We start from the raw sequence: 18554 nt of genomic DNA, 5'->3' as shown, positions 1-18554 counted from the left end.
CCTTAGATATCCAATACTGTAAATAAGTTACTAAACCCGTCCCTGGAATTTTGAAAATATAAATTTTATTTACTTATTTGTTGTTTATTATTATCATTATTATTGCTATTATTATTATTATCATTATTTGTGTGATGATATTGGGGATCGAAACCAGGGCCTCCACCATGCTAGCCAAGCACTCTACCACTGAGCTACATCCCAGCCCTTTTTATTTTGAGACAGCGTCTCACTAAATTGCCAAGCCTAGTCTAGGATTTTTTATTCTCCTGCTCAATCTCCCTAGCAGCTAGAATTACAGGTGGGTGCCACTATAATGCACAGACACTGAATTCTTTATTGCCCTTCTGGTCAAATTGTGTTTGGTGCTATTTCCATATTATCATTTGATCTCAACAAAGAAGATTTAAGAAAATTTTGTCCTTGTCACAGTGGCAATCCCATTTCCCCATTTGGCAACCAACATGGACTGAATATTATATAGGCTTTGAGATTCTTTTCCAAGGATATGCATGCATGTTACATGTTCATTTATAATACATACAAATGAACACTACTCTGCCTCTGTTGGGGTATAAATGGATAATCATAGCTTACTTTTCTATAAGTTTTTGTTATTGTAGAATAATTTTTGAAGTGCTTTATATTTGGTCATTCCATTAACTTGAGAGTTATTAGGAATTATTAATGGAATGTTTTTTGTAGCAATCCTATAAGAAGAGGAGGAGAAAGCTAGGCAAATTTAGCTGGGCACATGGTGTATGCTTTTAATCCCAGTGACTTGGAAGGCTGAGACAAGAGGATCAAAAATTCCAGGCCAGCCTCAGCAATTTAGTGAGGCCCAAAGCAACTAAATGAGACCTTGACTCAAAATAAAACATAAAAAGAGATAGGGATAAAATACAGTGGTAAGCACCACTGGATTAAATCCTCAGTTCAGAGAGAGAGAGAGAGAGAGAGAGAGAGAGAGAAAGAAGAGAAGAGGAGAGAGGAGAGAGGAGAAACATACACTGACTCTGAGACCCAGGGTTTTTTGTTTTTCTTTTCTTTTTTGACCTAACAGTCCTGCTAACCATCCAAATGATTCCAAAAGTATATTTTTATCTCCAAGTCCAAATTTTTACTTAAAATATAATTCAGTTTACATGAGTGATGTACACATTTTATGAAACCATTTGTTGTGTAGATAAAACTTTAATAATCAATTAACACATACAAATTAATTCCTCATGCATCACCTTCATTTTCTGGTTCAAGAGGATGGTGGTGGTGATGATGATGATGATGATGATGGCAGCAGCAAGGATGATGATGAAGCCTGATTTAGTCAACAGCATGGTCTCTGGCCAGGCACAGAGTTGCTTGCCTGTCATTCCAACTACTTTGGAGGCTGAGTTTGAGGTCAGACTGTGCATTTTAGAGAGGCTCTGTTTCAAAATAAAAAAGCCTGCTGCTGTAGCTCAGTGACTCAGTGTCCCTGGGTTCAATCCCAATGCCATATAGGGTGTGTGGGAATCACAGTTGGTGGAAGTGGATTGTTTGAATTTGAATTACTGGCTCTTACTGCCTGTGTTGTCCTAAATTACTTAATCTCTGGACTTCAATTTCCTTGTCTATGAGAGATGATGATGATAATAATAATGATGATAATGATAGTACCTGTCTCACAGGACTGTTATGAGGATCAAATGGATTAATATCTGTACAATTTTAAAATAGTGCTTAGCACATAACTTTTTGCTAAGTTAAAACAGTGCCTAGCATGTAGCAAGCACAATGTAAATATTTATTAAAAACAATGATAATTAATATTCACCACAAGCACACCATGTGCCAGATTCCAAATTTAGTACTTTGAACACATTGCTTTTCATTCTCCCAGGATGCTATATGAAGTGCTATTATTTAATCTCCAGCTTATAGATGAGTCAGCCTGAAACCCAGAGTGCTTAAGTAATTTGTCCAAAATGGCACAGCTAGTATGTAGCAGAATTGAGGTTGAGTTAACCTGTCTTTATCTAGAAGTTATTTTACTACCCATCACATTTCCCTGTTGCATCTAAACCATTTTACTAATTGATTAAGTTGATTCTGTACAATTTGGGATCTTCTATAACCCTAATGAGTGGCATAAATATTCAACTTTGTCATTCTCTTCTAATTTTTCCTATTGAGATAAACCTTAGCCCCTAGGCCCAAAGTCCATCCCAAAGGAATGTTAATGGAACCCAGGAAACAGCCCCCAACAGATTTGGAGATAGCCCATCCCAAAGAAGTGATAATGAAGTCCTTCCTGCCCAGATTACTTGTTTGGCTCACCTGTGTCCCAACCCTTCCCCCTTACATTCCATCACCAAAACTATAAAAAGGGGAGACAACGGCACTTCCACGGATTCCACCTCTTGGGTCCCCTTCATCCTCGGGGAGAAGTCTTTTCTGCTGTCCTTTAATAAACTTCTAATTTCTACTCTGAAAAAAAAAAAGAGAGAGAGAGAGATAAACCTTAATTTATTCGTATCTTTTTTATATTCAGATATATTTTTTGAGACAGTGTCCTCCTATGTTGTCCAAACTATCCTTAAACTCTTGATCCTCTTGCCTCAGTTCTCCATGTAGCTGGATTTCAGGCATGCACTGATATGCGTGGCTTAGATATATTTAATGGCTGTATTTAATAAGCATATGATGACAAAGACTTGTTAGGCTTACAAACATTCTGTCTCTGCTTTTAAGGATATTACATCAATAATTTAATCTATCTGGTAACTGAATATTTATTCATATGACCTTAGATTGAATCCTTCTAAATTAAAGCAAGGCCAGGGGTGTGTGTGTGTATAAAATATATTTTTTTCATCTATCCAGGGATTGACTCAGGGTTGCTTAACCACTGATTCATATCCATAACCCTTTTTTATGTTATTTTGAGACAGAGTCTCCCTAAATTGCTGAGAGCCTTGCTAAGTTGCTAACGCTGACTTCAAACTTTGAATCCTCTTGCCTCAGCCTCCTGAGTAGCTGGAATGGCAGGCCTGTGCCATCTCACTTGGAAAAATCCATATATTTCCAGAAACACTCAGGGTCATTATGAGGCTCTTGAAATGTCACAAAGGTAAACATGGCATTCTAATACTTGGGATTTTTTTCCTTTTGCTGGGCATTGAACCCAGGACCTTGTGAATGCTAGGCAAGTGCTCTATACCCCTAGCTCCTTTCTTACTTTGTAAATATTTTTAATTATTATCAGAGAGATTTCAATAAATATTTCTTCATCTCAGGGAGAAAAGGGAAGGAGAAAAGAAGTCTCCTACAGAGTCAAGGTACATTTATTTAGCAACCCTCCCCCAAGTAGAGGTGTTGAATGCTCCCTTACCCCTGCTCCATTGGGACACAGTCTAGACCACATTAGTCATTTTTCCCTCTTGGGGTTCCTGGTGGTGTTGTGTGCACTGGGTACTGAAGTGGACAGACAGTGTTGGTTAGCCAATTGATAGGGGTAGATGACAGATGAATGACATCCTCATGGACCCCAGGGAGAGCAGTTATCATGTCCTGGTATGGACAGTGGAGAATTTTCTTGAATGAAAGCAGAACTGCAGGTGATGGTTCAGTTCCCAAAAAATTCCTGGGCCAAATAATCCTCACAGATGTGCTTTCTCTGATGTGTTTGCTTTCGCTCTCGCTCTCTCTCTCCTCTTTCTCTCTCTCTCTCTCTCTCTCTCTCTCCCCCCTCCGAGGAGGGGGGGGTGGGGGGATTAGACCTGGGTATGCTTTACCACTGAGCCAAATTCCCCATTCTTTTTTATTTTATTTTATTTTTGAGACAGGGTTTTGCTAAATTACTAAGGGTATCACTAACTTGCCATCCTCCTGCCTAGGCCTCCTGAGCTACTGGGATTGTAGGTTTGAACCACAGCTTCCAGCTACTCTTTTCCTTCTCCTTCTTCATCTTCTTGGTGGTTCTGGGAATTGAACCCATGGACATTCTGTTATGGAGCTACACACCCAATCCTTTTATTTATTTATTTTTTAACATTCTGAGGTAGAATCTTCCTAATTTGCCTGGACTGGCCTTAAATCTGTGATCCTCCTACCTTAGTCCCAAGTAGCTGATATTACAGGCATGCATCACTGTGCTCTATCTACTTGAGCAACTTTTCCTTGCTGCCAACCCAGTCACAGATTCCACTTCCTCTTTCCCCCATCCTTGTATATCCTGTTGATCTTAGAAAAATTGCTTGCTTTTTTTTTTCCTTTCTAGACTTCCCTAGAATTCTTCTTTCTCTTCTTCAAACCTAGTCTTTATTCCTTCATGATAGAGTGAAGTACATTAAACTCAGAACCCATTCCTTCCCTTGTCTTTGAGAAAAGGGAGAAATTAACCATCAGACCTTTCTAAGGTAGGGGAAAATCATTCTGTATTAATTGTTCTTCTTATGATGGTTATAATGATATAGCATAAAATTATTTTTATTGCATTTTATGTTACTATATTTGAATATTGTTAAATTACAAATGCTACAATATTGTTATTGTCTCGACAATATTGTTATTGTCTCGACAATATTGTTACATAATGATTTATAATATAAATTGTTACATTTTAATGTTGTCAGTTTTAGAACATAAGTTTAATATAAATATAAATACTACTTTTATATATTGTTATATTATAGCAAATGAATAATTAAATACACAGACAGATAAATGAATGGATGAAAGGTATGTGGATGATGAAATGACTATATAATCTTTAATTAGTTACACAAGATACTGGACTCAATTCATTAAAAAAAAAAAATCCTATGAAGTTGAGCCCTTTTATCACTGTCCCTCTAGCCACCTAAGAACTAGAGCAGTTGTATCACTGTCAGAAATTTCTGGCTCTTAACTGAAAGTAAAGCTGAGTAAAATACAGTTTTCTAGTGCAGGTAGGACAGTAGTCCCTGAGGTTCCTTTTAGCCCTGACTTTCTGCAATCATTCATTTTTAAGATATTTTACATCAAGAGTACGGCCACTACAGGGAACTGTTAATGTCTTCTTCTTGGGATGGGTGACTTAGTCTTCATTGCACAAAGATGGGGTAGGTTTCTGAAAACAAAAATGTTAGATCAGATATCTGGGGGAGAGTTTCCACTGAGTGAGGGAAAGTTCACAAAAAACACTGGTCAAATGTGGCTTTCTACAATCACCCAATAGGGAGTCAATTCTCTTTGAATCCCAGCCCTACTGCTTGCTTGGATTAATGATTTAAGAGCCTTTATTGCTCAGTGTTTAATCCGTAATATTGGGGTAATAAAGGCGCTTTCTTCATAAGGTTTTTGTCAAGATTAAATGCTTAAATACATTGAAAAGCCCAAGAACCATGCACATATTGATAGTTTCTTCTAAGCAAATAAACCATGCACATATTGATAGTTTCTTCTAAGCAAATAAACCACACCAGGTCCTCTATCCTCTTAATGGGCATTTGCTTTGTGTCCTGGAGGGTTTGAACTGACTCAACAATGCTGTTTCATCCCAGGACATTAGTGAGGAAGTTGGGGTTAGTTAGGGTGGTTGTCTGGACTGAGAAGCTGAGAAAGTTATGGTAACACTTGATGGATTTTCATCAGGTCTTACCTGTTCCCTAATCCCTCTCCTTACAGCTGACTCCTGTCAGGAGGCTCTGTATTACTCCAGGACCAATGCTGACCTGGGCAAAAGGAACTTGAACCAGGTCTTATCTGACATGCTGTTTATGAATGAGCCATCTCACAAATAGCCTTTCCTGACGATCCATGCTTGTGCTCTGTTCCCCATGTCTGTGATCTTCCCAGAGCTTGGTTATTCCATCCCAGCTCCTGCCTTACCCTGTTCCTATCCCCCACTCCTACTCCTAGTTTTCCTAAATACTTATTGGGTCACTAGGTCTCTACTACTCATGATTGATTCCCCAAATTCCTCCTGCCTCCATGCCTGAAACTCTTGAGCACTTTGCTTATAGGTTGTATGTCACTATGACCATCCTGTCTTCTGGACACTTTCCTACTCCTATAAGCCTAACTACTCTGCCTCATCTGTGGACTACCTTGTCTGCCTATGACATTGAACTTTCTCCTACTGTTTAAAAGCAGTGTGTCTTCTTCACCCCCAGCTGCTTCCTGGTACTGTTGCTTCTTTTAAGTGGATAGGATAGAGTTGCTATGTGTTCACCAAAACTTATTTCTTCTACCTCTTGAGTGTACTGTTAGACTACATTTTCCAACCTTCCTTAAAGTTAGGTTTGGTCATGTCACTGAAGTTCAACTGAAGGAATGTGGGCAGAAGTGATGTCCTTCCTTCATGTGACTCCATACATTCTCTTTCTTCCCCTATGGATTGTCTAGATACAGTGTTGTAACAGGGGACTCCAAGGCCGTACAGGAAGACAGAGCCAGGATGCAAGGAGCCTGGTTGTCTGAAGACCACAGGCAAGGCTGCCTACTGACTAGGAATTTTTACACTGAGCTTTATGTGAATGAGAAAAAAACTTTTATTTTGCTTAGCCACTTTTAATATTTTTAAAATATTCTATATAATTGAATGTTATCCTACTTTATACTGTGGGCCTGCCTAAATCCAATCCTCAACTATTCTCTAGTTTTCCCATAACTCTCCAGACAGGCCTGACTCTATTCTCTTCAAAAGCACATCTTTGATTTCATGATCCTCAAGTTTTAACTGACATGGCTGTATTCAATTTTTCTATATGCTTTAAACAACCTTACAATCGTAAATCTTAGACCCCTTTGGAAACCTATAGGTGATCTCTCAAAAAAAAAAAAAAAAAAAAAGAAGTCTGTACACAAATACATGTTCAAATCACCTGAGAGTTCAGATACCTTAAGTTTACAGAGCTCATGCTCTAGGTATAAATAATGACAAGAATCAGTTTTATACCAGTTCTCTCCCACTGGGTTGCTTTGTCTTCCATAGTGGATAAAAGCATTCACTAACTTGGTTGTAAATGTGCTCATAATGGCAATTTAATCTCTCTGGTCCTTCATTTTACCATTTATGTTGCCTTTTTGTTCCCCGACTGGGAATGTAGTTTGTGTTCAGTGGTAGAGTGTTTGCCTAACACTTGTTAGGCTCTGGGTTTGATCACTAGCGCATGCACACGCACACACACATTTTTCCAGGGCTGAGGTTATAGCTCAATGGTAGAGTGCTTGCCTAGCATGTGTGAGGCACTGGGGTTGATCCTCAGTACCACATCAAAATAAATAAGTAAAGGTATCATGTCCATCTACAACTAAAAAAACTATTTCAAAGAAAAAAAGTTTTTCCAGATTTCTCCTAACAGAAAATTTTCCTTTCTTGCTATTTGAACAGGAAAATAATGTTGCCTAGGCTTGTCTGCAAGGCAGAATCTTCATGAAAGAAAAATACATATCTGGTGGACAGGATTTACTTGCAGGCAGTTTGTGTGGAGAAAGAAGCTCCTATTATAGGGTAATCATATGAAATTATATCTGAATATACTCTTCTGTGTGCAGTGAAATATTAAAGAAAAGAGACACACTTTTGTATGTTCAAATAAGCAGGTTGAATGGCCTTTGTTTGAATGAGTCATTTGTAATGATTAGCATCCATTTTTCTCTTTACATTTGAAAGTTTTTCCTTTGTGTGTTAAGATAAACTACATTAAGAAAGAAGACTCACATATATGGAGAGGAAATCTGGTAGACAAAAAGAAGGCTTGATAGAGAGTTTGAATACATAATGAAAATCAAAGTCTCTAAACTGGACTCTGGGCCTTGCTCCTGGTAACTGCCATGCATTCAATCCCTCTGCAGTTGAAAAATGGAAAACAGGAAATATCTTGGGTTTGGGGAAAAGCTTTAATGTCAACACTAAGACATAAAGTTGGACTAGACCAAGGGAACCATGACCTTTGTAACTACAAGGTTTATCAGATACTGGGGGTTCCCAGTAAGAAGACAGGCTCCCCCTGCTGACTCCCCTCCCCTGCCCAGGTTCGTAAGCAACTGTGTACTGTATTAATGGCTCTGATGTGATCAAGCTGGCCACAGACACAGGCCAAGTCAGTGGCCACCTGTGTGTCATTTGTGGGAGAGCAAAAGCCCATTTGATTGAAGATACTGCTCTCTACTGAAATGGCCACCCTTATGAACCTTTTTCTTTCATTCTTTAAATAGTACATTGAACTAAACAAGGAATTAATTAGTACCTCATTGTTTAATAGGTTCAAACACTAGGCAATGAACTAACTTACACATAGGTAGTTAATTTGGCCACATACAGTATAGCTAATCATTATATATGACATGATATCAGCTATTTTCTTTTGACATCACTCATTTTTTAAATCTTTTTATATCATTCTGAGCTGGTCCTAGGAAAAAAGAAGGATGTACACAAATTTCTTTTGGCAGTGGGGATTGAACCCAGGGTTGCTTAACACTGAGCTACAGCCCCAGCTCAGCCCTTTTTATTTTTTTAATTTGGCAGGTAAGTTTTAAATACAGGAGAGGATCATGAGTAAAATTAAAAGTATGAGATGCTGAAAAAGAGATCCAGATGAATATTCATTAAAGCTACAGGCAACAAGGTACAAATGAAAACCTAACTCACCAAAAGTTTATAGAAGTAAACAAAACAAAACAAAAAGCTTGTTATGGAGTTGGGATGTTGTCAAAGACAATCTTAGGCTGGGCATGGTAGTGTACTCCTGTAATGTTAGGAATTCAGGAGGCTGAGGTAGGAGTATTGCAAGTATAAGGCCAGCATCTGCATATTAGCGAGGCCCTAAGCAAGAAGAAGACCCAACGCTGCCTCAAATTAAAAAAATAAAAAGGGTTGAGCTGGGGATGTTGCTCAGTGTTAAAGCAATCCTGGGTTCAATCCCCACTGCCAAAAGAAATTTGTGTACATCCTTCCTTTTTCCTAGGACCAGCTCAGAATGACATAAAAAGATTAAAAAAACAAGTGATGTCAAAAGAAAATAGCTAATTGTTTTGTAACATTAAATGGTGATGCATTTTTTTTTCTTGAAATGGCTTCACCTCTACAGAATTTATTCATCAATTCATTAAAATAAGGTGGCCAATTTGCAAGAGTTGATAAAATAGTAGCTCTGCCTTGCAATCTTTTCAGAGAAAACCAATCATCTACCTATCTCAACCAGTCTCATGAATACAGGTTTCCACAATGCTTCCGTCTCCTGGCCTTTCCTGTGAAGAACTACTGTAGCATCAAGGGCCTCTCTAGGGGACATGGAAATGCCAACCCTAGGGTAAAAGTGAGAAGGAGTGAGGCTGGTGTAATCTTCTATAAGACTGAAGATTTAAAAAGCAAAACAAAAACAAACCATAAAACGTATTGCTAAGATCAACAGACATAAAAAAATGTGTGTCTTTATTGTTAATTTAGATTAAAATTAATGTTTATTGAAATTTAGTGGGGGCTGGGGATGTGGCTCAAGCGGTAGCACACTCGCCTGGCATGCGTGCGGCCTGGGTTCGATCCTCAACACCACATACAAACAAAGATGTTGTGTTTGCCGAAAACTAAAAAAAATAAATATTAAAAAAAAAGTTCTCTCTCTCTCTCTTTAAAAAAAAAAAAAAGAAAAGAAAAGAAAAAGAAATTTGGTATGATCCTTACAATGTTTTACAAATGTTCCATGAGTTAAAACATTTAAACCTACCTCCACTTTACAGCTGGGGAAACTGAAGCACAAAGAAGGAAATTGCAGAGTTGGAGAGGAGTGGAGCCAGGATCCAGACCTCAGTGGTCCCACAGTGGAGCTCATGCTATTCATCACTGCAGTACCATGCTGTAGAATGTCCCTAAAACAAAGTAGGAAGCCCTGCCTTCTCGGAGGGTTCCCACCAGCAGGGCAGTGACAGTGAAAGCATTCTGATCTTTACTCTTTTGTCAAAACACACATTCAGAGTGAGTTTAGGGCACTTGTCTAACAATATTCAACAAATGAATCCCAAATCCAACTTCTCAGAATGGCCAAATGTGAGGTTTCATTTTATGTGTGAACTTGGCTAGGCCATGGTGCCCAAATTCATTGGGATATTGCAAGGACAGTTCTTTTTAGAGGAGTTTAATATTTGAATCAACTGACTTTGAATAATGCAGGTTACGCTCCATGATGGGACTTATCTAATCAGTTAATAGCTTAAGGAGTAGGGGTAGCTAGAGATCTCTTGAGGAAAAGGTTTCCTCTTGGTTCTGTTACTCTGGAGAAACATGACTAACATCAAATACTATTAATTTTCTTTTTCTTTTTGTGGTCTGAAAGCTTTTTCCTTGTACTTAGCCATAATCTGTGGTAAGCAAAGCTGTTGCTAAATCTCTGTTGATCAATGAAGGTTCTGAATTGATTTTGTCCTTTTTTTATTTCTTTTCAGTCTTGTGTAGTCACACAATTCAACTGATCACAATTCAACTCACAGGAGGACTGAAGGGCAAATTACTGGATGCCATTAGATTCCCCAGCCCTTCCCCATATCCCTTTAGTCCCCTCACCTGAGAACCAGCTCTTGAGGATGGCAAGAGTCATAATATCTCTGAAGCAAAAGTCCAGTACAAAAATGGTTGAGAAATTATGTGCCATTTTTAGAAAGAACATAGAAGGAACAGCCACCAATTAATGGAGAAACTGTCCCTATAACATATGCTCTGAATATATCCCTTGCTGCTCTGCCACTGCAACTGATTTTTAAAATGGACATGTTTCTTTCCCTTCCTCTCTCCCTGCTCTTCCCTAATCTCTCCTGCTCCCTAATCTAGAAACAATATTACCTTTCTTCCCCATTACTCAAGAGTTTTCTGTCCCTGAGTACACATCCACCTTAGGAACAAAGTAATCCAGGCTTTGGGGATGGTATCAGAAGATCTCAAATAGCTATCTCCCAAACTAACAAGTGAATTACAACTCCAACAGAGAACACTTGGAATGTAGCCTTTGAATCACCTCTTTAAAAGCCCCCTGTTCCTGCTGATGGGTAGAATCACAGCCTTTGGGACAGCAATAAACCTTCTTTTTCCTTTTTCTCAAAACCATGTCCTCGTTATTGGGTTGGCATCAGGGAGAAAGACTTTCAGTAATATAAATTCTGAGTGATATTCTATTTATAGCCTATGATAATTAAATGTTTTTCACTTAAGTTTCCTGGTTAACAAAGGTTTTCTGTCTGTCATCAAATCTCAAGTGAAAGGCTTTTAGCTTGCTCATTTCTTTTCAATTAAACCAATTTGGAAGTCTCAGAGCAATGGCTTTAATTGGAAAGTGCTCCCTCATGCATCAATGAACAATGTGTCACCCAGGTCATTGATGAGAACCCTCAGAATGAGCAGGAAATTCATGGTGGTGCTCTATTCAGGATTGCAGAAACATCTGGAATATTGATCCATAACAAGAGTAGAACATTGTGGGGGGAAGAAAGTCAGAAGATGAATTTTGTTTTAAATATAAGAAATGAAGAAAAGAGTCATTAAAATGCAAAGCACAATGGATGGGTTCAGTGACAGGTCAATGAGAAAGTCAGCTGTGAAAGAAAAGTGAGGACAGGATGGAGGAGACATTCAGGCACTGACATTCAGTGATGATATTAGGTCTTTTATTTCCCTCATTATGTAACAGGGGTTCACTTGATGCTTTGACTACATCCCTTGTGGCTTTGAAACTTACATTTTTTTTTCTCAATCTTCTTTTCCCTAAAATTCTCCCTGATCTTTTGTCCCCTAAACTTCTCCTCCCTGATCTTCTCCTTTATGATCTCTCCTCCCTAATCTCATTTCTCTGAATCACTTCTATAAAAGCCCCCTGTTCCTGGGGATGGTTAGAATCACAGCTTTTGCGACAGGAGTCCTCTGTGTTTCTCTTTTGCTAGCCAAGCAATAAATCTTTTTTTTTTCTCAAAACTGTCCTCATTAATGGACTGGCATGGGGACAAAGGACCTAGCTTTTGGCAACAATTACTGAAGATGTATATTCTAGATGTATATTCTCAGAAATTTTGCTGACTTTAAAATGTTTCTCTTAAAAAATCACAATCTTAAAAAATGAAAACCATGATGAAATTATGAAGAACTGATCATTTATTAATTGAACCAATGTAGGCAAACAAATTTCATAAGTAATTCAGGGTAACCCCTCCTAGGCCTGATCATCTTACATCTTTTTTATTTTTTAGTTGTTGATAGACCTTTATTTACCTATATGTGGTGCTGAGAATCAAACCCAGTGCCTCACACATGCCAAGCAAGTGCGCTACGGCTGCGCCTCAGCCCCAGCTCTTACATCTTATTTTTTTATTTAATTCCATTTATTTATTTTTAAGCCATACTAGGGATTGGAATCTACCACTGAGTTACATTCCAACCTTTTTTATTTTTTATTTTGAGACAGGGTCTCATTCAAGTTGCCCAGGCTTGCCTTGAATTTGTGATCCTTCTGCCTCAGCCTCCTGAGTCACTGGGATTATAGGTGTAGGCTAGTGTGCCTTCCCTGCTTTTATTTTACTTTTTATCTTAACATTTTTTTGGTACTGAGCATTGAACCCAGAGGTGCTTTACCTCTGAGCCACATCCCCAGCCCTTTTTATTTTTCTTTTGATACAGGGTCTTACTAAATTGCTGAGTCTGCTTTGCACTTGAGATCCTTGGTCTCACCTCCTAGCCACTGGAATGCAAGCATGTTCCCGGCTTATGCCCAGCTCTTGTTTTTTATTCTTAAATAATCTCACACAGTAACTCAGTTTCTCTTTCTCACTTTACTTTTACTTTCTCCTTATTTTCCCCTAGTAGTAGAGATAAACCCAGGGCTTTATGTATGCTTATTTTACTTTTTTAAGTACATAGACTTTAAATTGATAATCATGTCTTTGCACTAACACATTTTCTAGTCCCAGAAATGACTGCATCTCTTTATAAGATCTAATATTTATTCAACATTTATTATATATCATATATATATTATATGTGTGTGTGTGTATATATATACACACACACACATATAATTATATATTGAGCATTGTAAGATGTTTTCTGTATATTTTCTTATTTTATTTCATAACAATCTAACAAGGTAGGAAGCATTATTTTCCTTATTTGATAAATGAAGAAAGAGGGGAAGAAAGAGCTTAAGACATGTCTTCAAGGTGATACAGGTATTCATACATAAGAGAAAATAATTCACATTTTAGCTCAAGGTTGACTGAAAGAATGACCTATCTCACTCCTATTTATAATCCACTCCTTTGTATTACATCCTTCCCCTCCTCTTTATTACCACCCATCCTTTTCCATCCTCCCTTCACACAAATCAAATATATCCATGGCCTGAGGGAAAAATATCTAGATAATTCAGTGGGCTTCTTTTTGTTATTTTCTTTTCAATAGAAGTATCTGGGAATTTCCTTCTTTCGAATTTCATTATGATTGTAAAGACCTGGCTTGTGGCCTTTCTTATGTCTTCTAGGAATGAAGAACACTCTTTCAAACTTGATGTTCTAGAATGATGGATGTACACACCTGTGCAGAGGAAAGAGATTGCTTTTCAGTGTAGCCAGTTGCTGGCCAGATTATGTTTGGGCTGACCTCAAAAGCCCTATTCATAGAAAATTCTGCCTCACTTTCTCCCACCTTGTCACTTGTGCTGGAAGCAATACAGTGGAAGGAGCAAGCTGTAACTTGTGAACAAGACACATTAACAAAACAAAGCTCCAGAGGGAGAACCCAAGGCCAGCCTGTTGCCATGACACCAGATTAATGACACTGGGCTGGATGAGAGATGCTCCCAGGAATAGTTATCAAGTGACATCATCTTAATTACTCATTGAAAAGAGTGTGCTTCCAGCTACTGGTTATTTCCGATCAATACTCCTGTTTATGCTTTCTGGCCATTTATAACCAAACTTTTGATGTACTTGTCCTGAGAATCACCTTCTCAGCCATCCATACTTATCAGTAGCCCCATCCCACAGGACCCACAGAAGTTTCTATGTTGAGCTGTTCTGAGTGGTTGGAAACCCCTCATTATTTGCTATGCATCTGGGACTCTGTGCTATGGGTTACAAAGGCAGGCATCTTCCCTTATAGAACCTTGTGTTATGCCCCTGAGGCAGGCCTCTAATGGGGGTTCTTGTATGCCCTCTTTGAGGCATCTTGACCTGGGCTTCCTGTTGTTGCCTAAAGGCCTTGTGGCTGGCCTTCTGATGATGTGCTGAGATAGTCTGGGAGGGGAGAACAGCCCTCCCTTCCTCTCAAGGTCACCCTCTCCCTTCTCTCCATGATACTACCTCATTGATTAGAAAGGTTATTGATGAGTACAGGAGATTGAATAGTGTCCTCCAAGAATGTCAGAATATGTCCTTATTTGGAAGTGTGATTAAGATGAGGTTACACTGGCCAGCGCGTTGATGCACATCTGAATTCCCAGTGACTCAAGAAGCTGAGGCACAGGGCTGGGATTGTGGCTCAGCGGTAGAGCGCTCCCCTAGCACAGGCAGGACCCGGGTTCAATCCTCAACACCACATAAAAATAAAGGCATTGTGTTGTGTCAATCTACACCTAAAAAAAAAAAAAAAGCTGAGGAGGATGGTCCAGACTCAGCAACTTAGCAAGGCCCTAAGCAACTCAAGGGACCTGCCCCTGTCTCTAAATAAAATACAAAAAAAGGGACTGGGGATGTGGTTCAGTAGTTTAGTGCTTCTGAGTTCCATCCCATCCCTCCTACCAGGAAAAAAAAATGGTCAATGGGTAGAGGCACCTCATATCCAATGATCATTGCTGTTTTGATAAGAGGAAAGGACACATGGAGATAGAGGAGACACACAGGGAGAAGCCAATGGAGGCAGAGATTAGAGTACTGCAGCCATAAACACTGCCCTCCAAGACCATCTCTGAAAACTTTTTTCTTTATTAGTGTAAATATTGCAGGTTAATTAGATAGATGTGTTTTCAGGGTTGCCCAGAAAAAAAGAACCCATGGGATATAGGAGATACATTATACCAGTAGAAGCCGGGGTGAGAACAACAAGCTTTAGCGATGAAGCAGAGAAAAAAGCTAAAGCCCTCATCTTCCTGTTCTTTTCAGGTCCTAAGGGATTGAATCTTGTCCCTATTATAACAGATCAGTCCTTATGCCCTATGCCAATTCATGCCAATTTAATAATGAGGACATGGTTTTTAGAAAAAGAAGGTTTATTGCTTTGTTAGCAAAGGAGAAACAGAGGGGGCTCCTGTAAGGTCCTTGCTTAGCATCTGGATGGCCATCTTAAGTGACAGCCGCCATTTTAAACAAAATTTTGCTTTCCTACCCAAGGGCGTTTCTGAGAAGGGCTCACTACTCCCTCATACCAACACCACCTTTAACTTGTCACATTAGGACCTGCCTGGCTCTAATCCCTGAGCCTACCCCATAAAAGTCTGGAACTCCAAGCCTATTTTGCCTGTCTCTTCTATGGAGAGATGTGCCTTTATCTGTCAGCTCTGACAAATAAACTCTCATGTGTATCTCTGCCTGTATCAGTGTTCATTTCTCGTGTGCCCGTCTGCGGGTTCTTTGCTTTCCTTTCAGCTCTAGTCCCAGAGGCTGGGGTTCTGCCCATCAGGGAAAATAGAGAGGTTTTTTGTTTTTTTTTTTAATATTTAATTTTTAGTTTTAGGTGGGCATGATATCTTTATTTTATTTTTATGTGGTGCTGAGGATTGAACCCAGTGCCTCATGTGTGCTAGGCAAGTGCTCCACACCCAGCCCATATAGAAGCTCTTCAAAGCCTACATTCCTGGTATGCCCTCTCAGGGGGTCCCAGGTTCATCCTGAAATTTCCTTGTTAATTTGAAAGATAGTCACTTCCTAGTTCTTCTGGCAACTTTTTCCTGTGGAGCACACATAACTTAAGGTAATCTTGTTCCTCAAACCAAGGTTGGAGAAAGGGAGAAAGAGGAGAAAAAAAATGTCCCTTTAAAAATCAGCAGCAAGGGCTGTAAGGATCTAGCGAAACGTCGGAGAAAGAGACCACCAAGTGACCACTCATGCAATTGGCAGAAGGGGGGGATTTATTGAACCAGCATGCTGGGGCTCTGTGCCCACTCAAGAAGGGAAAGCAGCCCAGAGCCCCGAGCAGGGGCTGAGCACTGCTTAAGTACACTTTTTGGGGAGGGCGGAGGGCTTTGTATACATCAGAACAAATCATCATTAGGCGCGGGAAAATTGAACAACAACTCCTAAACATGATTGGCTCATTCATTGGCGGGAACAGGTCAGGCTGGAGTGATAGGTCATTCCTAAGGAGGGGGTTACATTCAAACTGATTGGTTCAGGCCCTGCAAGGCCTGCGTGCAACCATACAGACCCCTTCAGTTATTAAACAACCAGACAATCAGGGGAAATGTTTACTGGGCGGTTCTAAGCATTGTCTTAACAGCTACAGAAATTTAACTCAGACCTTGCAGCTTAGAAACTTTTACAACACCCAGTCTTTTACCCTTTAATTTTTACGCTTTAACTTCAATTTCTTTTACCCTTACAGGGCTATATTCAAAAGGTAAAGTAGACCACTGTTACACCCCAACTTTGGCAAGAGTAATTCATTTTTTACTGACTCCACTGATTTAAATGATAATCTCATTTGTAGATACCTCACAGATACACTCAGGCATGTTTCATCTGGGCATCCTATGGACTAATCAAGTTAACACATGAAATTTACCATGATATTGATAAGAAAAATACCAAAATAAAATAAAGGCTTATAAGAAAAATCAAAGCAGAAATAACTACAAATATTTTAACTGGTATTACTAATGTTCTTTCAGGTTTTTTCCATATTTACAAATACCATTAATGTAAGAATTGGACTTTTTTTTTTTTTTGTAGTTGTAGATGGATATCATGCCTTTACTTTATTTATTTTCATATGCGGTGCTAAGGATCAAACCCAGAGATTCACATGTGCTATGCAAGCACTCTGCCACTGAGCCACAACCCCAGTCCCAAGAATTGGATTTTTTGTTACCAAAAGCTTGGTCCTTATCCCCAATGCCAATTTAATAAAGGAGGACATGGTTTTGAGAAAAAAGAAAAAGAAAGTTTTCTGCTTTGCTAGCAAAGGAGATTCACAGAGGACTCTAGTCCCAGAGGTTGTGGTTCTGCCCATTAGGAAAATCCAGGGCTTTTAAAAAAATTCTTCAAAGACTACATTCCAGGTGACCAAGCTGGGGGATTATGATTTACTTGTTAATTTGGGAGATAACAATTCCTTAGATCTGGTGCCATCCCTTAAGGGTGAATTACTTGGTTCCTGTGGTGGGCAAGTGCTCAAATACAGATAACTAGGTCTAGAATGAATAAAAGGTAATCCTGTTCTCTGCCCCCAGGCTATAGAATGGGGAAGAGAGAAAAGAGGAAAAGAAAGACAGGTCCCTTTTAAAATAGGCCTCATAGCAGTGAGGGCTATATTCAAAAGGTTTCAAAAGGTGAAGAAGACCACTGTTACAATATTGTAAGTATTATAATTTGCTCTTTTTTTTATAATGGAAATTGAACCCATGGCCGTGGCATACACCAAGCACATGCTATACCATCAAGCTACAGGCATGGCCATACAATCTGCTTTTCTTCCTAAACTGTACTTTATGAGTATCTTTTCCTTATCAACAAATGTTCCATATTTATGTAGTCAGTCCTGTGGTGCATTTGTACTGTATCAACTTAAATGGAACTATATTTCCCACAATTCCCTTCCCTGTACAGTTAAGAGTTAACTCTGGGAGAAATCTATGTGAGTTAGAAATTTATGGAATGTAGAAATGAAGCTGTAGCCACTTTGCTGCATTGTAAAGGGTGATGTGGGGCCAGGTGCTGTCATAACTCACCCAAATTGCCACTAATCTGCTAGTTCACTTCATTGGTATGTGAAGAGCACCAGCTTGTTCTGCAGTTTATCTGCATCATTAAGATTGGAGGTCTTGAGCAACAGATGCAGTGTTCAGTTTGCATCTTAAGTTCCAGTTTGTCTTCACAGATTCCAGTTTGTTCTTACTTCACATTCATCCTTCTTTTCCAAAATGCTGGGTTTGCTAATTTCAAGTCCAGCATCAGTAGCAGAACTGTAGCCTTATAGAGACTGCTTACCTACCCCACAACAATTGCATAGTGTCATATCCTCTGTATTACTCATGCTGGTTTTGCTTCTCCTAATGAACAGTAAACAATTTAGAATTTGGTACCAGAGGCAGGGTGTTCTGGTTATCTATTGTTATGTGACAAAATATTCCAACACTTACTGACTTAAAACAACAGTAAATTTATTAACTCTCGTTATTCCTATGGGGTTAGGTATTTTAAAAATAACTCAATGGGGTTGTTCTGCTAATGGTTTGTTCAAAGCTTTAAAAGACAAAGAAAGATTATCAGGCTGAATAAAACAGAATATGAAGCAAAAATGTACACATTTGAAAGTATTTAAAATAATATATTGTGGACTTCCAAGGAAAAAATTAAAGGCTAAAACTCTTCATCACCATTTCTATTTATGCAATCTT

At 38.9% G+C, this 18554-nt stretch overlaps 1 protein-coding gene across 1 annotated transcript in view; it reads right to left on the bottom strand.

Moving 5' to 3' along the window:
- Nucleotides 1-997: 997 nt before the first annotated feature.
- The window catches only part of Gtf2h2c (GTF2H2 family member C), a 39403-nt gene continuing 21846 nt past the window's right edge, over nucleotides 998-18554 (bottom strand). The window contains exon 17 of the mRNA XM_046456130.2: nucleotides 998-2469. Within this exon, the coding sequence (XP_046312086.1) occupies nucleotides 2465-2469 (5 nt within the window). The 3' untranslated portion in view covers nucleotides 998-2464. The remainder of the gene's footprint in view (nucleotides 2470-18554) is intronic.

The sequence above is a fragment of the Marmota monax genome, unplaced genomic scaffold (genome assembly GCF_021218885.2).
Source record: "Marmota monax isolate L192 unplaced genomic scaffold, Marmota_monax_Labrador192_F-V1.1 WCK01_AAM20220418_F8-fsc00130, whole genome shotgun sequence".
Classification (NCBI taxonomy): domain Eukaryota; kingdom Metazoa; phylum Chordata; class Mammalia; order Rodentia; family Sciuridae; genus Marmota; species Marmota monax.
This window is presented reverse-complemented; position numbering and strand designations above follow the sequence as displayed.